Here is a 20,469-nt window from a genome sequence, read left to right on the forward strand (position 1 = left end):
CCTCATCTCTCTCCTTCAGTCTCTGCCTCGCTCATACCAGCCTGCCCTGTGCCCAGACTGGGGACAGCAATGATGGGGCGGGGTGGGGGGGTCTGTTTCTGGGACTCTTCAGCAGCCCTAGGGCCCAATTTGACCTTGAGGCTGTGCCTCAGCCACGCAGGCCACCAGCAAGAGGCTCTGCTCTGGGGTCTTCTCCCCAGGCTGAGGTGGCGCCCCTCCACCTCTGAATACCAGAGCCTGCCTGCCTCCCTCACGCCCTCCATGGCTGCGGAGCTCCCAGCGCCGACCGGGGCCTGCTCTCGAGCTTCCGAGGAACCCAGGCCTGCTCCCAGGCCAGGCCAGGGTGTCTGTGCCCCTGGGTCGCTCCTGATATCCCGCCCCTCAGCAGCCCCTCTCTGTACGCTGAGAACCAGCAAGGGCAGGGCCTTCTGGGGGCAGCAGGCCCAGTGACCTCCTTGTCACACCTCTGTGCAGAGCCACTCAATGACTCACTCTATCACCACCATATGACGAAGGCAGGTGTTTCCAATGAGCATTCCAGGCAGAGAACAGCAGCAATCCAGGTACCAAGGTATGACTCTTCCAGAAATGACAAGCCATTCCCCAGGCTGAGTGTAAAGTACAGGGGCAGGAGTCGGGTGATAAGGCCAGACTTGGAAGCAGGAGCCTCGGCCCATGAAGGACCGTATCTGCCATGATAAGGAGTTTGGATCTTATCCTGCAGCAGTGGGAAGTCAGGGAAGGCTTTAGGCAGAGGAGTAGAGGATCAAATTTCTAGTTAAGAAAGATTCCCTGTCATGAGGAAAGGTCAACGAGAACAAGAGAGGAGGCAAGGACATGGGTTAGGAGACTGTCACGTGGTCAAAGGCAGAGGGCTTGACGGGGCCTGAGGAAGGCGGTCAGTGCAGGAGGAGAGGACGTGCTGCAGGGGTGGCCTCACGGGAGAAGAGCACATAGGAAGAGAGGTTGGGTTGTTTGGAGAAAGGTAATGAAATCAGGTTGAATTCCAAGGTGTCTGTAAGCCCTCCAGGTGTGTCCTAGCCCCTAGCACAGTGCCTAGCAGTCAGAAGCCCCCAAATTCCACCGGAAGCTGTGCATTGAATAAATGAATGAATGAATGAATGGGATCCCCTAGCCTCGGTAGCCTCGCAATGTCAGGGAGATGCTTTCTGAGTCCTGCTTCCTTCCCCTCCCACCTGAGTCCCAGCTGCTGGTGTCTCAGCCAGGACTGCTTTGCCAAAGAATTGCTTTGGCACCTGGAGCTCTCTGTGTGCAGAAACATCAATTATGGCTCCTAAATCCCCAGGTATGGGTGGCTTGGCCCCTCCATCCTTCCTAATGTCCCTCTTCCCTGGGGAGGCTCTACTCTCACAGATGTCCACGGTACCTGGTCCCCATCTGCAGCCCCGCCCAGGGTACAAAGGCTTCCTGTCTGAGCAGACTCACTCTGCTCCCAGGGGCACCCCTAAAGCATGCTGCAGAGTGCAAGGTGCCAGGTGGTGCTTGTTTCTCTGCCCAAAGATGCCTCGTGGATCTCTGCAGTGGACTGAGGCCCTGCCCCTCCCTGCCCCCAGGCCCCTGTGAGGGTCCCTGCTGTGCTCACATGGACATGGGGAGAGGCCCGTGGGAGGGAGAGGCCTGGCCTGAGCTGGGCAGGAACAAGGCCTTGGCTGGGAACCCAAACCAGGGTGGGGGTGGAATGTGGCTACGGCCTTGACGGAGTTGGGGTGGGACTGGGGGAGGCAGCGAGGGGACAGGTCGTACTGTACTAAAGAAGCTGAAGCAAGGCCATGAGGCTGAGACCCAGGAATGGAACAGCCAGGAGGGTCAGGAGGGCTGCTTCCTGGGAGGCGGTGGCTGGGTGCCTGCCCCTCCACAGGCACCTGACCCCTGGGCCCCAGAAGCTGGCTACACAGTGGACTCTCCCAGGGACCCACACAGCCCAGGTGGGGAAGGCCCCTCACGGGGTCCAATCCCTGGACTCCAGGACACCCAGGGCAGTGTTGGTTGTGGTTGGGGTGGGAGAGAAGGCTGAGATCTTCTGGGACAGTTCCAGGGAAGTCCTGCCCTCAGACTCTGCAGGACTCTCCATCACACAGCCTGGTGCCGGAGGGGTCCACTCCAACTGGGGTATTCCCTCCTCTGCCCTCCCCTCTGGCCTGGTCCCCTTGGTTTCTGTTTACACCTGGCCTTACTTGTTAGACTGAGTTCCCAGAGGGCAGGCGGTCTTGCCCACCCTGGGTGCCAAGGAAGGATTTTAAATAAAATGAAGTACAAGGACTAGGTGGGTTCATAAATGGAGATAGAGGCAGGCCTCAGTTTCCCTTCTTTGCTTGAAGCCAGCCAGGCATCCATCAAGGATCTGGGGCACACGGTGGGGTGGAGAAGGAAAGAGAGTGGGAGAGCAAGAGTAGATGGGTGAGAGGGCTCCCTGCTGGGTGGGAGGGGACAGAAGAAGGGACAGAATGAGGGGGCCCTCACTGCAAAGAAATCTCAGCCCTCCATGTAATGTCCAGGTCTCCATCTTCTCTAACAAGATTCACATCCTGCTCACAGACACCACCTGGGCACATGTGATCACGAACCCATGGGTACAGCAGGCACACACACACATACACACACACATACACACACATCGAGACACGGGCCAGCCCTCAGATTCCCCCAAGCCTGGGGTCCACCTCCAGCTGACCTGTCCCCTGACCACAGAACCCAGACTCTCTGGACCATGGGTGCCCTCTCCTTCTGGTGCCAGCTCCCATGCCCGGTGCTGGCCCGGGGCCCCAGGCGAGGTGCCCATAATGCAGAGAGAAGAGCAGGGCCATACCCCAAGGCCAGGGGCAAACGGGAGGAAGCCGGGAAGCAGGAGTCTCTGGCTAAGCTCAGGGCACTGCCGTGGCCCAGTCTGGTGTTGAGCCGTGGTGGCCCAGGAGGCCTCCCCACCCACCGGAGTCCAAAGAGCACAGGTGTGGCTGCCTTCATTGCCTCATCACACATAGTCCACCTGCGTGCTCGAGGAGCTCTGCCTGTAGCTGCTAGCAGAGGAGCCGCTGTCCTTCCGCCACCAGCAGCAGAACACCAGTACAGTCCCAGGGGGACCAGCCACCAGGCCTCACTGGCACTCAGGTACGGTCCTGGGCCCCAGGGAGGATCAGGGTCCAGCTCAGCCACGGGGGATCCCAGGGCAGGTGCGAGCAACTCAACGGCTTTCCAGGCCAAGGTCTCCAGCCTACTCCCAGGGGGATCGACCCCAAGGAGGAACTTGGGGCTCAGCAGCTGGCTGGCCAGCCAGGAAGCGGAGCAAGGAAGTCTAGGCTCCAGAAGTATCTCTGGATGTTCCCCAGTGTCTGATGTAGATCCTTCTTCCCGGCTCCAAAGCCCTACATTTAGGGGATAAAGGGAGAGCTGGACCGCACAGCTCCCCGACTCCCCCAGGGGAAAGGCAGGCCAAAACCAGCCCCTCTTCCTTTCCCGGGGTCTGGAACTCTAGCAGCAGCTATTTCCCCACCTCAGCTGCCCTCAGGGACCCACGGGGACCACCCTGGTGTGCGGGGAGCCAGCAGTGGGGCTGCCCAGGGCACAGCTCACTTTCTCTCCCGCATCTAGAAGCAGGAAGTGTCACAGCCCGGGGGGACGCTGAAGGAGGGGGAGTGGGCTTCTAGCCGCCTTTACCCTTGGAGAGGAGGGGTCCTCCCAAGCACGGAAAACAGATCCAGCCGCCCCCTCCACATTCCTTAATTGTTCACCAGCAATTCATTTCCCGATCACTGAGTCATCTCATCGAATCCTCCGTCATTTTCCTAACAGTCCCGATAAACAAGGGTGTGGGTGGCTCTCACACTTTCCCAGGATAGCCAGGGTTTCTGTACAACTCAGGCGCTCCGTGTACATGGGCGGATACCCACAGAACCGACACCCCACTCGTGTGTGTCCACACCTCATTCCGATACCACGCACGCCTGACACCCCCCTCCCCCGCACCCACACACCCCCCACACTGAATTCCCCCATGGCAACATTTCTGTATCCTAAGCCCGCTCTGTGCCTGTTCCCAGCCCAGTGACAGAGGCACGTTCACAAACAATGAAAACACGAAATTTGCAGCCAGACAGATCTGGGTTCATTCTCTATGAAATATTCCTTTGTCACCTCAGAGCCGTTACTCTCTTTGGGCCTCAGAGACCTCCTACAGTATGATACCAGTACCCACCCCGAGAGGCAGTGAGGAGGATTAGATGAGTTGACGTAGGTGAAGCCCTACGTCACACAGCACCAAGTGCCAGGGAGTGGCAGTGAATATTAAATGATACAGTGTTCATAAGGGGCTTGGCACCAAGCGCACGGCACTAACTATGGCGGCTGGCGTGCCCACTGCGTTATTAGAGAGGAATGTGCAAGGTTCAGCGCGGCATGGAGAGGGCACCCCGGGCAAGGCGGGTGGGGAGGTCGAGAAGGGCTTCACCGAGAAGGTGACCCTTGAGCTGGAAGTTAAAGGGTTGGGGCGGCAGGGGCGGGGATCTGGGCAGAGCATACAGAGTATGAAAAGCAAAGAGATGGGAGATTCGCTCTGACATTCGGGGAAGCGCGGATCACTGACAGATCCTACGGAGCCCCACTGCAGGCACGCTCCGTGTGTGTACCCCGTCTCCTGAGAGGGCCCAAGGCTGAAAAAGCAACATCAGCATCCTCCCAGCTTGCACAAACGAAGCAGGGTTGGCAAGAAGGCCTGCTATGGTGGGGGAGGCTGCGGACCTCTGCCTTCGATACAGAAGCTGGGTGCAGCCCACTCATCTGGCCCTAGACAGGATTTGGTCCCGGGTCCCTGTCCATTCAGGGTTCCTGAACCCCCCGGCATGAGCTTTACTGGTAAAATAAGGGGAAGCCTGGAGCCTGCCCTGGGTCCAGCCACGCTGTGGTCTCCTGGCACTCCTTCCCTCAGCCTGGGGCCTCCAGGCCTAGCCAAGACAGAGGTCTCCTCAGGGGGGACACTGGCAGGAGACACTCTAGAAAGGCTCCCTGGAGCCAAGGCTGTGGGTCTGGTCCCAGAGGCCCTGGGTCAGAGCCCCTCTGTGCGCGGTGCCACCCTCAGCAGCTCTGTTTGCTGTGTCTCTGGTCCACTTTGGGTTCCAGGAAGCCGTCCTCAGCAGGATCGACATGTCTCGGCCCAGCAGCAAAGCCATTTACTGTAAGCTCTCCCCCAGGCCCCTGTCCCCTGCCCTCCCACTGAGATCCCTGCTCCCCCATCCTTCACTCTTCCCCGCCTCACACCGATGGCCCCCTGCAGTGGCCCAAGTCTCATCGCACTCTTCTGCCCACCTCCTGTCCCCCCGCTTTGTACACCCACAGTGCACCGGAAGGAGTACTCCCAGAACCTCACCTCAGAGCCCACCCTCCTGCAGCACAGGGTGGAGGTGAGTACCTCTGGAGCCCCGACTCCACGCAGTGTCCAGCTAAACCCAGGTGTTTCCGTGTGCCCTCCCCCTGCTGAAACAGAGACACCTCACACAAGTCCCTGCCATGGAAGCCAACAGCCTCACCCAGCCAGATCCTGTGGACTCAGATCCAACAAGCCTGACCGAGCGTTTGCTATGGGCTGGGGAGGAGGAGGGGCAGTCAGGGGTGGGACAGCAGGCCTGGTTGGAGGTTGAGGGTTAGATGTCCTGTCCCCAGACAGAAAGAAGTAGCAGAGGATGGGCCAGCAGGCACCCACAGCCACACACCCAGCCCCGCCTGTCTCCCCACACGCCTCCTGCCTCACTAGTCCCCAGGGAACTGCTCTTTGCCCAGGACCGGGCATGGCTGGAGGAAGAAATGTGTGCTGTCTGCAGGCCCTGTGAGGGCTTGAGAGGGCCACTGTCTGGGCCTGAGCTCCCAGGGTGGGCATGAGCCGCTCGGAGGCTGGAATGGAGTCTCTGGCCCTGCCTGGGAGGATGACACAAGTGCTGTAAGATCTAGTTGCCTGAAGGACTGTCAAGGCCAAGGTGAAAGCAAACCACAGGCTACAAGGGTGTGGCTGGGGAAGAGCATGCCCCAGGTCAGGCTGAAGCTCTGGGGTAGAAGCGCCCACCGCAGCACTGGGTGCTAGGGCTCTAATGGAGAAGAAGCAGGGGCCTGGGGTGATGGTCTGCTGGTCCCACAGGGCAGTGGAGGCAGGGCTCCTCCAGCCAGCTGGGGAGAGGCCAGGTGTACTCAGTTCCATTGTGGGGTGGAGGCTGGGAAGTGGCTTCATTTGGGCCCAGCAGGTGAGAGCAAGAGGAGACATGCTCCAGATGACAGGCATTTGCTCATGGCGCCAGGCTCCCCTGAACATGCTGGCAGTGTGAACACAGGGAGAGGTCCTGGGACCTGGGCAGAGAGCAGGGGTGTGGGATCAAGGGCAGAAGGCAGACTGCATCTCTCTCCAACAAGAAACCAGAGTGGAGGGAGACTTGTGAAGGCAGCATTTGGCTGGGAGAAGGGAGGGGTCTCCTATAGGATCACAGCAAAAAACCACCAAATGGGAAGACTGTCAGTGGGCAAGGACACGAGTGAACGCTGAGATCACCATGGATCTCTCTGGGCGGGGAGAAGGTGGGACTTGATCTTGAAGACGAGAGAAGGGGTCAGTGAGGAGGCAGATGGGGCTGGGGCTGTGAGTTCCCAAAGGGAGCAAAGAAAGCCGGGGACAGAATCTGAGGGTCCTATATCCCACCCACAGTTCACATATTATTGGGTGATTGGAACCCGCATCCATCACCACCCAGCTGCCTCACCTGGCCTGGACTGTTAAAGGCCATGACCATCCTTCCTGCGGAGTCCTACAACCCTCACACAGCCCCTCAGACCCAGGCTTGGGGGCCCCATCCCCAGCCCGACTGCTTCCACACGGGCCCTCACACTGGCCGTTGAAGGCTGTGTCATCTGGAGCCTGGCACCTCCTCCCTCAAGGGGCCAAGGATACGTCTTCCTCCTCTGCAGCCTTTCCCACCACACCTGTGACCGCCCCCCCCCCCAACCTTCTCCCAGTCCTGGCCTCTTCCTGTCCTCTCAGCACTTGATGACGTGTAAGCTGGGGACTCAGAGAGTGCGCGAGCCCAAGGATGCCCTGCAGAAGCTGCAGGAGATGGACGCGCAGGGCCGGGTGTGGAGCCAAGACTTGATCCTGCAGGTCAGAAATGGCTGGCTGCAGCTCCTGGACATCCAAACCAAGGTCAGCCCCCCGACCAAACCCAGCGAGGGGCCACAGGTCACCCAGACTCACCCCTCCATGTCCTGAATGGCAGCCACCCCTTCCCATATATGACAGACACCCAGGCCTAGGAGGAGATGGGGATGGAGGCTGGGGACAGAGGCACAAAGGTCAGGGTAGATGACACCCAGCCCCAGGGCCAGCAAAGGGCTAGGGCAACCTGGTGAGGAGCTCCCAGGAGCCAAGCCTGGCTCTCAGTGGCCTCACAGTTGATCCTCTTCCTGGCCCAGGAGGAGCTGGACTGTTTCCGCCTGGACAGCATCCAGGCCATGGACGTAGCACTCAACACCGGCTCCTACAACTCTGTCCTGTCCATCACCGTGCAGGAGGTGGGCCTGCCAGGCGCCAGCACTCTGCTCTTCCAGTGCCAGGAAATGGGGGTTAGTAGCCAGAGGGGAGTTCAATGACCATAACATCACCCCCCAGCACATGTGCACACGCATGCGCACGCACACACACACATACACACACACACACAGCCTACCTGACTGCTGCTTCCTCCAGGCATTGCAGCTGAGGACCAGCCTGGAGAAGGCCCTGGAGGAGGAGCAGGAGCAAAGGTAGGCAGCCTCTGCCCAGCCCACCTGTGAGGCCTCATCACTCAGACCTTGGGGGGCCAAGGAGCCTATGGCCCAACCAACTTGAGCCCAGAACTGAGGCAGGACCAGGGCAGAGACGTGCGTGGCCTAGGGGCACTAAAGACTGTCCCTGGAGACTGATATAGGGCCCAAGGGGGCCCAGAGGGTAGGCAGATGAGGCAGGGTGGAGTCAGGGAAGGGTCTAGATAAAGACCAAGGAGCAGGCGGAGGGTACCTGGAGAGGGATGGTGGTACCCCTGAATCCTGGGGCAGAAGTGTAGGCAGGGCCTCTGTCCCAAGAACCTTGTCAAAGATGTGTCCCCTACCATGTCCTCAGCACACCTCACCCAGGCCAGGACAGGTGGAGGGGCCCTGTGGAGCAGGCACCCACTCTGGAGCGAGGGCTCCCTCCAGAGCAGCTCTACCAGAGGACCCCAGAGCACAGTAAGTTTGGGGCATGGAGGCAGGTGGAGGAAAAGGTTTAGATCAAAAGTCAAAGAAACTCTAGATCCATGGTCCCCTTACATTGCAGGCCTCCCCTCAACCCCGAGGTCCCTGCCACGGCTCCCCAGTGCCCAAGAACCAAGCGCCTTCCCTCTGCCTCCTCCAAGCCGGGCCCCATCCCCCGAGAACCCACAGTGGGATGAGGTAACTGCAGATGGTCTTGGGCTTGCTGAGGCTTTCTGGGCCTGGGAGAAGGGAGGACACCAACCTTTCCTCTCCTCCTAGGAGGCTGAAGTCCCAGGAGGGACAGGGCAGGCGCTGAGGAGGGACAGGGAGGCTGTGGTTAGACCCCAGGCTGGGCCTGTGGTGGGGAGGGGCGTGGTGGGCAGAGTTGGGAGTGCCAGGGTGGGCATAACTGCCCACTCAAGGACATGGGTTGTGTGGGGCCCAGGAGGTGCTGAACCATGTCCTAAGGGACATCGAGCTGTTCATGGGAAAGCTGAAGGAGGCCCAGGCAAAGACCAGCCGTAAGAAGAAGAGGAGACTTGGGAAAAAAAAAAAGGATCAGGGCGGTGAGTGTTGAGAGCCCGGGAGAGGACTGGGGATGTCTTGGGTGATCTGCGACCCACCACCTTTCCCCCTTCTCCCACAGAGCCGACAGAAGCACAGTATATCGACTGCTTCCAGAAGATCAAGTACAGCTTCAACCTCCTGGTATGTGGCTCCCCACAGATTCCTCAGCCCTGCCACCGCCATCCCCACCCAGCAGGCCTCTGCTCTCTGCACTCAGACTATCCCAAGCCTTTTGCTTCTCCATCTACCCCCTGGAACCTCCCCTCCCTTCTCGGGACTTTGGGGGAGTACCAGGCTCCCGACAAAGGCATCAAATAATTATGGGGGCTGGTGAAAGGGTGGGCTGAGGGGTGGTAACAGGCATTGCCTCGTTCCCCAGGGGAGGCTGGCCATCAGGATGCTGGAGACAAGTGCCCCTGATGTCGTGCACATCCTCTTCCAAACTCTGGACTCCGTGAGTTGGGGGAAGACAGGGTGGTGAAGAGGGACAGGCTGAAGTCCAGGAGGAGCAGAGGGAGGAAAGGAGGTGGTGGAGGGGGATCGGGGAGCAGGGCCAGGGAGGAAAGCAGAGAACAGAGGGAGACTGTGGGGCCTGACTCTTGTCACCCCAACAAACCTTCCTCCTTGGCCCCAAAATGCCATCCCTGGTATGCACAGCACCCCTCAGCAGACTAGATGGGCTGGGGTCAAAGCCAAGATCAACAGGGCTCCAAGACAGATGGAAGGAGCAGGCTCAAGGTGCACGTGGCCACTTGCGGGAGGCAATGTAGCTCTGCAAAAGGGGGCAGCCAGGGACTCTGGGCCCTTCCCCATCCCCACTTGGCCCTGAGGGAGCCTGGGCTTCCTGACACCTTCCATCCTTCCCCAGATCCTGGCCGAGTACCCCAAGGATCTAGCAGCCAAAGTGGTCTCACCTCTCCTCACCTCCAAAGCCATCAACCTGCTGCACTCCTGTCTAAGTCCACATGAGAGTAGCCTCTGGAAGGAGCTGGGCCCAGCCTGGACTACCAGCCGGTGAGTGAAGACAAGTCCTGAACTGAATCAGGGGTGAGGGGCCGGAGGCATAGAGCAGGACATCAGAGGTGGCCAATCTCTACACTGTCACAAACCAGAAATCTTTCAAAACAATTTGAGGGCCAGGCACGGTGGCTCATGCCCATAATCCCAGCACTTCGGAAGGCCAAGGCAGGAGGATCACTTGAGGCCAAGAGTTCAGGACCAGCCTGGGCAACATAGGAAGACCCCATCTCTAAAAAAAAATTTTTCTTAATTAGCCAGGCATGGTGGAGCATGCCTATAGTCCCTTCTACTCGGGAGGCTGAGACAGGAGGATCACTTGAGCCTAAGAGTTAAAATTTACAGTGAGCTATGATCACACCACTGTGCTACAACCTGGGCAACAGAGCAAGACCCCGTCTCTAAAAAAAATAAATAAAATTGGGAGGGAGGGGCCTCTACAGGAAGTTCCCAACTTTTTATTAGGCTAAGTGCAAAAAGTTTATTAAAAAAAAAGAAAGAAAAGCCTACAGTTTACCATCACCCACTACTGAAGGAAACACATTTATCTCAGAGAAAAGAACAATGCTTCCCAAGAAAGGAGATGGCAATCTTCTACTGAAATAATTTCTCATTTTTGTCAAGGATCAATGAAAACTTTGTCTCAATCGAGCCCAGAATTTAAGGATTACTGATATAAGAGATGCCGCAAATGTAATCTCAGTAAGACTTGGCCACCAACTGGCCAGGATTTAAGAGAGAAAGGTACTCCACGGTGGTGAGACAGGCAGCTGGACGGAGGCCAGGCCGATGGGAGCCCTGGGGGAGGGGACGCGGGGGACCAGCTTGGGCATGCTGAGCTGGGGCGTCCCTGGAACATTCCACAGAGACCAGGCCCCCCCAGCTGGAAGGGCCGACCTGGCCGTGTGGTACAACGGGGAGCACAGAAGTGATGGCTGGAGGCACAGCCAGCGGGGAGCGCTCCAGTGGGCACCTCCCGCCCACCCCCCTCGGTTCGCTCTAGTCCATGACAGAAGAGGGCAGGGCCTTGGGAAACTGCTACATGCAGGTGGCAGAAAGAAAAGGGTTAAGGCGGCAAAGAGAAATTCCAGAGAATTAAAGGAGAACCTGAAGAGCAGAGGGGTGAAAACCAAGAGAGAAGAGGCTTTCAGAAAGACAGAGACATCAACAGGGAAGTAAGCTAGTTTTTCTCGTGAGTCTTTCGCCTAGTGATCAGTTCTTTTCAATTCAGCCCCATTTAAAGGGATTTTATTTGTCCAGTTTGTCTAAAGACATGAATTATAGTTCAAAACAATCCATTTTGTATTGTGGTAGAATACACATAACATAAAATTTACCATTTTAACCATCTTAAGTGTACATACTTCAGTGGCAGTAAGTATACTAACAATGTTGGGCAACCAACACCATTTTTACAGTATTTCCAGAACTTTTTCATCACACTAAACAGAAACTTTGTACCCATAAAACAATAATTCTCCGTTTTGCCGTCTCCCGAACCTCTGGTAACCTCTATTCTACTTTCTGTCTCTTTGAATTTGCCTATTCTACCTACCTCATATAAGTGAAGTCATACAATATTTGTCCCTTTGTGTCTGGCTTGACTCATTTAGCATAACGTCCTCAAGGTCCACCCATGTTGTAGCATCTATCAGAATTCCTCTCCTTTTTATGGCTGAATAATAGTTCATTGTGGTGGATACGACACATTTTATTATCCATTCATCTGTTGATGGACACTGGGTTGTTTATACCCCAAACAATCTATTTTTATGTGTTTTCTTGGTTCAAGCACCAAAATGAAATCATTTACGGATTCGGGATCTCCCATCTCATAACAGTGTCCAATTGCCTGGAACACTGGGGACGAAGGGCAACTGCACAAGCCAGTCCTGCAGCTCACTGGCTCTCACGGATACACTGGGCTCACTTGATCTGTGGGCACAGCCTTGGTGTCTGTCGAGCACTAGCAAGAGAGGAAAACAGAGGCTCTGCAATGGACTCAAACAAGAGGGCCTCAAACACTTTCATTCAGACACTTCAACATTGAGTAACCACGTTGAATATACCATTTTGTGTTTCAAAACTCAGCCATGGCCGGGCGCGGTAGCTCACGCCTGTAATCTTAGCACTCTGGGAGGCCGAGGCAGGTGGATCGTTTGAGCTCCAGAGTTCAAGACCAGCCTGAGCAAGAGCGAGACCCCACCTCTACTAAAAATAGAAAGGAATTATAAGGACAACTAAAAATATACATACAGAAAAAATTAGCCGGGCATGGTGGTGCATGCCTGTAGTCCCAGCTACTCGGGAGGCTGAGGCAGGAGGATTGCTTGAGCCCAGGAGTTTGAGGTTGGTGTGAGCTAGGCTGATGTCACAGCACTCTAGCCTGGGCAACAGAGTGAGACTCTGTCTCAAAAAAAAAAAAAAAACCCAGCCATACTTCAAGAATTTGAGGGCTTAGAAAAACAGATCAGCAGTTATAATTTTTTAAAAAATACCCACAAAGACGCAAAACAACTCCAGTATTCATAAAATGATGTACCTTTCATACTCATTTTAAATGTAATACTAAGTCAGATGTACCTTTATATGTTTTCTAGTTTCTTAATATAACCAGAAATGAATGAATGAATGAAATGAAAGACAGAAACACAGAAAAAAGAACTTAAGAGATGTAAAAATGCTTGAAAGAGTTTAATTTTGGGCATATTATATTTAGGTGACTTGATTTTAGGCGAATTGACCCAAAGCTGTAGCTGCTGTGGTATCCAGAGGGATGGAGACCATGCGAGGCCGCTGGATTTGGCAATTGGGATTTTAAATGGACTCGCTTCAATAACGTAATGGCAGAGGTAGAAATCAGGTTGTAGGAATAATGAAAGAAGCAGAGGTGAGAAAATGAAGGCAGGGAATAGAGGTACATTTGCAAGAAATTTGGTAAAAAGAAGGTAATAAAATAGCAGCTTAAAAGGAGTAGGAGCAAGGTCAAGGGACAGCTTGAGCATGTTTCTAAGGCAGAGAAGGAACCAATTAAGATTTGGAAGAGGGATAGTTTGTTTTTTTCCCATTGAATAAATTCTTATTAGGTGCCTCCTATGTACCAGCCACTGTACTAGGGCTACAGCCCTCAGGAGATCACTATAGTAAGAAACAAAGATATTATAAGAATCATGAGCTATATCGTGTGAAAGCAGCAATAATCCAGGGACAGACCAAGTTCAGCGGAAGTATTCACCTCTTCCCTAGGGAACCAGGGAGGGGAACTTCCTAATGGAGGTGAACGGGCATTCCCTGGGTGGGAAAGTGGAAAATACTCCTAGCAGAGCAAGCCTGGAGGCCACAAACAGCACAGCCCTTCCGGGAGCCGTACAATGGGCCAGGCGGGAGACTGAGAGGCAAGTACCTGCTCCATCCCACAGTCCACCAGAGCAGCTCTTCCGTGATCTATTTCACAAGGTGAAACTATTCAGCTAGAAAGAAAGACATCTGCTGCTGGCAACCTAACATAGGCTAGAAGAATACTGCACGAGACCCCAAGGGGTATTCCAGCCCTAATGCCCTGTGATCCTACCGCTTTAATTCAAACCCCCCCCATCAGTGCAATAAAGTGCCCACCGTGTTCTTAGGGAGGTGATATATCTTCATTTCATGGGTGGAAGTGAGACTGGCACACAGATACCTGCCCCACGGGATTTGTTGAACTTAACTCTTTGCTCCTTTTGGATGTTGTGGGCTTTTCGTCTGTGCACATGGGCCAGGTCACCTATTAACTAGAAGATTCCTGAGGCCAGGCCTTGTCGTCTCCCCCTCTCCACATCCCCCAGCCTGCACAGAATAGACACGGACTCAGCTTTGTTTCCTCCTCCCCCCAGGGCTGACTGGACAGACGATGAGCCCCCGCTCTACCAACCCACCTTTTATGATGGCTGGCAGCCTCCAGAGCCCTCCAACCAGGTAAAGGGAGCTTAGCACAGAGCCCTACCCAAAGCCCTGCCCGTCCATACCCTGGTCATGTGACAACTACGTGGGGGTGAGTCTGTGTGGGTACCCGGATCTGGATGTTGAGCGCTGCCTGAAAGGGAGCAAACCGCAGCTGGGTGTGAGCAGGCCTGCGGTCTGGTGCCCCAGCTCCCTATTCCCAGGCCTGCCCTCCTGCTCTTGCTCACGCTCTGTTCTGTCCTTTACAGGAACCCCTAGGATACCAGGACTCCATTTCCCTCCGGTATGCCCTGGGCTTAGCAAGGACTGCATGGTCCTGGGGAGGGAGGGTCAGAGCTGCTCCTCTGGATCTCTCCATCTCTGCATCTCAGAGACCTTCTGGGCTCTTTTAGCCAGACGTGGACATGTACAAGCACACCCCTCCCCTCCCTTGGGTGAAAAAGCGTTTGTTTCCCCTCCCGGGCCCCCATCCCTTCTTCTCATGCTGCTACCTACACATGCCTCTCATTTCTCAAGCTCAAGCACAAAGTGCTTAGAGCAAAGCTCAGATGTAGAAAATTCCACCACTGGAAATGTCTTCAGAAATCAGTGACATTTCAGACCCCTCCTGCCAGCAGAAACCCCTACTCCAAGCCCCACCTAACACTGACCTGCCAGCAAACTCTACAGGAACCCAAAAGTTAACACCAGATTGCAGGCAGGAGGTATTTGAGGCTCTCTGGGCTGGGACATAGGCTCAATTTCTGAGACCCCATTTTCCAGGCATCCTGACTCTGTTTCTTAGAGAGAGAAGTCCTAGGTTAGGGAGCAGCACACCCTTTGCTCAGGAGAAGACATACAACGATGGCCCTCAGCCTGCGGACCCCAGCTTCCGGCGCGCCAGACCCACGCTTGTCAAGCCAGCCCTGAAAATGCAAGTCCTGTATGAGTTTGAAGCTAGAAACCCGCAGGAACTGACTGTGGTCCAGGGAGAGGTGCTGGAGGTGAGGCTCGGGCTGGAGGATGTGGTGGTTGGTGGGAGCCACGGGCGGCTAGGGTGGGTGGTCAGAGATGGGGCTGCCAGGGTGGGTGGCCTAGAGACGGAGAAGGAAAGTGGCACAGGGCAGGAAGGAGAAAGTGTTGGGGCAGGGTGGAAAGGCTGGCTGGATAGAGGGGTGACTGAGGTAGTGCCTCTTGGCAGGTTCTGGACCGGAGCAAGCGGTGGTGGCTGGTGAAGAACGAGGCAGGACAGAGTGGTTACATTCCCAGCAACATCTTGGAGCCCCTGCAGCCGGAGACCTCCAGGAGCCAGGGCCAATCGCCCCCTAGGGTACTACTCAGCCTAGACTATCCAGAAGCCTTAAGTCCTGAGTCCAGGAGGTGTGGGTGGGAGGATTCAATGGCAAGCAGAGGAGACAGTCCTGGTTGGATTTAGACAGTATTATTGCATGTTTACTGTATGCCAAAGTTTATCACGGGGCCAGAGCACAGAACGAGACTGGGTCCCTACCAGACCAGAAAACTGCAGAGTGAGACAAGTGCTTTCATGGGAACCTAGAGACGCAACCCAGATGCCAGGGGCTGTTGGTGGCTGTGAGATGAGATGGGCTCTGACCCCCAGCTCCCCCTGACCCTAGGCTTCAATGCTTCGCCCCAGCTCGAAGCCTGAGGAGGTCGCGGCCTGGCTGCAGGCAGAGAACTTCTCCACTGTGTGAGTGCCTGGCCCTATGGGGTGTGGGGGGAGAACTCTGTGAAGGGCAAGGGCTCAGATGATAACCAAGGAAACCCAGTGATCCAGAACATACAATCTGGCCTACATGGTACATGACAGACCCTGTCCCCACACTGTCCCTGCTGAGTTAAAAGGACAGAAGCGGGGAGCTTGTCCAAGCCTAGGTTAGAGCATTAAGCGGGAGCCCTGCCGTGGTGAAGGCAGCAAGGTCAGCAGAGTGAACTCGGGAAGAACCTCGGCTGCCAGCTCAGCCACCCCTCCCCACCAGAAGATTCTCTCCCAGAGCACCTCTCCCTTCAAACCTGGAAGTTCTGAAATTGGTTGCAGCCAATTATTTTACTCCTTCACATTCAGATATCCTATCCGTGAATTCTCCTGTGACCCCAACCTCCAAGCCCCTCCTTTACCCAAATACTTGGGCCCGGGTCCTTCCACCCTACCACAGAAGGCTTCTGCCGTTTTTGTTCACAGCACGGTGAGGACCCTCGGGTCCTTCACAGGGAGCCAGCTGCTTCACATGAGACCCAGGGAGCTACAGATGCTGTGTCCACAGGAGGCCCCACGGGTCCTGACACGGCTGGAGGCTGTCAGGAGGATGCTGGGGGTGAGGACATGCTGGGGTCCTGACTCCCACTGGGAGGGTCTGGTCCTCCCTGGGTGAGAGAAAGACTGCAGGCAGACAAGCCTGCAGGCCCAGCCCTGGGGTGGGGCTGAGCGTGGCAGGTGCTGGGCACAGGCTATTCCTCCAGGGGCTTAGCTTCATGCACTCAGGCATGCCTTGAGGCACCAAGCTTATTGGTGGCATGAGCTCTGGGGTCCCTCACCTGACACCAGCCTCATCTGAAATCTTTTCTTTCTTCAGATGAGCCATTAGGCACCAGCTTAGACACTTCCAAGACCAAGTGCCGCTCACATGCAAGATGGCAGATCTGCCACCCTTTAGAACACGGAGAAGTCCTCTTCCAGGTCCCCAGGTTGCAGTAAACCCCACACCCTGGATCACGCAGCAAAAAGGATGAGCAGACCCAGAGGCTGAAGCAAATGGTGCCCCTTCTGGCTGTGTTGGGAGCACTCCGCGGTTACTACCTATTTATTTTCTCTCTCCCCTGAGCCTAGTGCACTTCTGCCTAGGCTTGCCGGGAGTCTGTTCAGTCCTTCTCCTTCCAAATAAAAGCATCTTTGCACTTGACATTTGCCTCCGTCGCAGCTTCGTGTCAACCTGATGGGGGCCAAAAGCAGGGAGGCAGGGGGTGCTGGGCATGAAACAGCCGCAATCCTACATCCACCACCGAGCCAGACTGAGTGTGAGTGGGGATTCACACTGCAACCTGGAGCTGGGAACCAAAATTTGAGAATGGTGGGCCAAGCTCTCCTTACTCTTTCTAAAGAAACTCCAAGATAAGGCTATGCTCACCATCTTATCCTGCATACTTTTCTCCCAGTGTATGTCAAGGCACCCAGCACAGCCAAAGGCACAACACTTCATCCACAGCAGCAAAGAGCACTGGGCTGGCAGCTGTGGGTTCTGATCAGTTGCACTGGCCGATGGTCCGGCGTAGCACTAGCAAGCCAGGCAGGTGACCCCTGCTCTACTCGGTAACCTCCTCTTTTAATACAACCTCTGTCCCTTGCGGTTGGGTGACCTGACCTCAAGTTCCCACCCTGGCTTGTCTTTTTAGTAGCAGAACATAAGGAACATTGGACTGAAAGTTGAAAGTCCACCAATTGGCTGTGTGAACTCTAGCAGGTCATTCCACTGTGGGCCACTGTTTTCTCAAAGGTTAAATGAAGGATTTGGACTGTTAGTGGCTCCTTATATTTTTTAGTATAAGCAGCCTTCTTTAATCTCAAAACTGTCATGGACTCCCCTCTCCACATAACAGTAGCTATACTTTTATTGATTTAGTCTACAAATAAGGCCCAATGTACTTAAGGATTTGCGGGTTCTTAATATGTTCCCTGAAGTCTCTTTTAGCTGACTTTGTCCCTGACCCTGACATTGTCTGGGCCCCAGATTGCCCTATTTTTAGTCTGCCTATGTCATTCCCTCAAGTTCCTGGCCTCATAAAATCATCTCTCACAGTTGCTAACACACAATAGGGAAGCACACATTTTCCCTCACAAAAGAGAAAAACAGTGAGACTCTTAGGGTCTGACTTGTCAACCAGAAAAGTTGATTTCTCAGAATAGGGCAGGAGATATTAACTCATTGCCCTCACAGAGCTGAAGGAGCCCTAGAAGCAGGAAAACCTCCAGGACGAGAGGAAAGTGTTTCAGCCCAGTGTTCCCCAGGTTTTCCAAAAAGCTGAGGTGAGGGTCAGATGTCCATGTGCAGTGGAACTAGCACCAATTGTGTGTTATTAGACAAATCTAGGTTTGGATCCCAGACCACCCATGGGACCTTGAGCTTAGAAGAGCAGTTCACCTAAACCTCTCCAGGCCTGTTTTTATTTTCTTCTGTAAAATGGTCATAATGCCTACTTCATAAAGTTGTTGTGAAGCATAAATTGGAACAAATTAGCTAACATGTGAAACACCTAGCTATTTCCTGGCATATCATAGGTGCTCAGTAAATGCTAGTCTTATTCCTTAGCTTTATTTGTTATCTTGGAAGGTGAAACCCAGGCATTATAAATTCATCTGCCCCTATGTGTTTGCACTTTTTCCCTTTCTTCTTTTTAGTGAAGTGTCCTTGTAAAAGTCTCAACCTTGCTTCAGCTGAACTAATAGGCAAATGTGACTTCCCACGGCCAGGCCAGGGCCTCTAGGGGCTGAGGGCCATGTGTGGCTGTGCTGTGGAGGCCAGGCCAGAAACCTTCGGAGAACTCTGGACTGCCCCTCTCCCACTCCCTCACAGTCCACTGACAAACCCTATCTCTCTCCAGCTGACGCTGTTGCAAATCTGTGCCCTTTTTTTCATTTTCACGGGCCCTGCTTAAACTCAGGATCTTAGTTCTTCCCAGGACTACAAGGGCCTCCTACAGATCTCTTGCTCTGTCAAGGTCACCATGACCCCCACATTGCTAAATTCAGCCATTATTTCTCAGTCTTCATCTTACTTTGACCTATCGGCCACATTTGACATAGCTGCTCACTTCCTCCTTCAAATATCTTCACTTAGTGTCCAGGACACTTGGTTTCCTCCTACCCTAGCAGCCACTCCTTTCAGACTCCTTCACCAGTTCATTCCCCCAACTTCCAAATGTTGATGTGCTAACCTCGTTTCTTTTGTTACTGTCACTCCCATGGTGATCTCATCTAGTCTCACTGTTTTAAATGCTCTCTGTACAGTGATGACTGTACTTGCTATTTCCCTCCACCTGGAGCTCCTCCCTGCCTCCTGCACCCATGGTGGCCCCCACAGCACAGTGGCTTGGTCCCTCACCTCCTTCAGGTCTTTGCTTAAAGGCCCACAATAAACACATCCTTTAAAAACACAAACCCCCTTCCTACTGGGGCTCCCTCAACTCCCATTCCAAGACCCCCCCCCTTGGTTTTATTTCTCCCCATAGGCTGTGTATCACCATCTGACTTACTAGATATCTATTCTATATTTGTTTATTTCTGCCTCTCCCCATTAGAATGTGGGCTTCCTGAGCACAGGAAATTTGTCTGTTGAGTTCAATTCTGTATTCCCAGCACCTAAAACGGTGGCTTCTCAGAAAGGGCATGTTATGTTAATAAACATTGTTGGATGGATGAATGGGTGAATGGGTGAAATAATGGGTGAATGAAAAATAGCAGTACCTGCGCTCCTCAAGTTCACTCCACACAAAGAAGCTAGATTAATTTCCCTGAAGGAGAGTCTGGCAATATCACACACCTCAGCAAAGCATCCAAATCTGCACCCTCCAATAGAGTAGTCACACGCTGCGTGTGGCTACTGAGTACATGAAATGTGGCTAGTCTCAACTGAAATGAGTCTAAGTGTAAAATATACACTGTGTTTTGAAGACGGTACAAAGAATGTAAAATATCTCAATAATTTTCATTTTAATTACATGTTGAAATTATAGTATTTTGGATATATGGAGCTAAATAAACTATATTATTAAAATTGATTCACCTGTTTCTTTTTACTAGTAACAGAAAACTTTAAATCACATATGTGGCTTGCATTACATTTCCACTGGACAGCTGTGCCCGGGAGACTTCCCACAGACCAAAGGAACAGCATCCACACTCCCCTTGCTGGTAGTCACTGCTCTCTGCGTCCTGACTCCAACATGCTTTTCCAGCCTCATAAACCAGCCCAACTCAACAATACTTCCTTCTACACAAACTTGTATTTCCCACCTTTCAGCGTTTGCTCTGCGATCCTCCTGCTTGATATGCCCTTTCCTGCATCCTAATGTCCATGGCTTGCCCTACCTCAGGGGCCTTGCTCAAGTGCCCACTTCCTTCTTGAAGCACTCTGGGAACCACCCTCTCTCCGGGCCAGAAGGGATCTCCTCCTCCAAAGTAGGTAACACGTCCTACTTTGAATCGCTTCCTATCTTAGAGTTTTATGGCTTTCAGTGATTTAAGGCTTTATCACCATCCCTTCTTTTCCCAAACCCTCCCACCCCCTAACGCTGGCGCCAAAGATAGTGATTCTTTTGAGCCCAGGAATTTGAGGTTGCAGGGAGCTATGATCATGCTACTGCACTCTAGCCTGGACAACACAGCCAGACCCTGTTCCCCACCTGCCCACCCCGCCAAAAGAAGAAAAGAAAAAAAAACTGGCGATTCCCTGGTGTGGTGAGAATCCGGTTCTACTCCCAGACGTCCTCCCACCCTCCCCCACCTTATCGCACCTTATGCCCGCCGCCCCTCCCCCCCCGTGGAGAAGTGCAGAGCCTCAACTTCCGTCCCCTGGATGCGCCTGCAGCGGTCCTGTGCACTGGGGTCCCCAGCCCTGAACACCTGGCAAAAGTCGCGCCTGCGCATGTGCGGGTAGGCGCGCGGGGGGAGGTGGAAGGGGGAACAAGGACAGAGGG

At 54.2% G+C, this 20,469-nt stretch overlaps 1 protein-coding gene across 1 annotated transcript; it reads left to right on the top strand.

Moving 5' to 3' along the window:
- Positions 1 to 5,154: 5,154 nt before the first annotated feature.
- Positions 5,155 to 20,429, top strand: EPS8L3 (EPS8 signaling adaptor L3). Its single transcript, XM_069479248.1, has 18 exons — positions 5,155 to 5,185; positions 5,347 to 5,411; positions 7,031 to 7,189; positions 7,459 to 7,608; positions 7,733 to 7,788; positions 8,144 to 8,250; positions 8,339 to 8,454; positions 8,702 to 8,822; positions 8,903 to 8,964; positions 9,203 to 9,277; positions 9,692 to 9,837; positions 13,713 to 13,794; positions 14,028 to 14,062; positions 14,564 to 14,762; positions 14,960 to 15,088; positions 15,396 to 15,469; positions 15,962 to 16,147; positions 20,255 to 20,429. The coding sequence occupies exons 1-18, from the start codon at positions 5,155 to 5,157 to the stop codon at positions 20,427 to 20,429; spliced, it is 1,968 nt and encodes a 655-aa protein (XP_069335349.1).
- The last annotated feature ends 40 nt before the right edge of the window (positions 20,430 to 20,469 follow it).

This window comes from Eulemur rufifrons, chromosome 8 (assembly GCF_041146395.1).
Source record: "Eulemur rufifrons isolate Redbay chromosome 8, OSU_ERuf_1, whole genome shotgun sequence".
Lineage (NCBI taxonomy): Eukaryota > Metazoa > Chordata > Mammalia > Primates > Lemuridae > Eulemur > Eulemur rufifrons.

What these genes read in the sequence shown, in the direction of transcription:
- EPS8L3 (XM_069479248.1), top strand. Translation starts at nt 5,155, where the DNA reads ATGTCTCGGCCCAGCAGCAAAGCCATTTACT. An exon ending in TCCAGTGCCAGGAAATGGGG is followed by an intron (nt 7,609 to 7,732) that starts GTTAGTAGCCAG and finishes TGCTTCCTCCAG; the next exon opens with GCATTGCAGCTGAGGACCAG. An exon ending in CTCCAGAGCCCTCCAACCAG is followed by an intron (nt 13,795 to 14,027) that starts GTAAAGGGAGCT and finishes TGTCCTTTACAG; the next exon opens with GAACCCCTAGGATACCAGGA.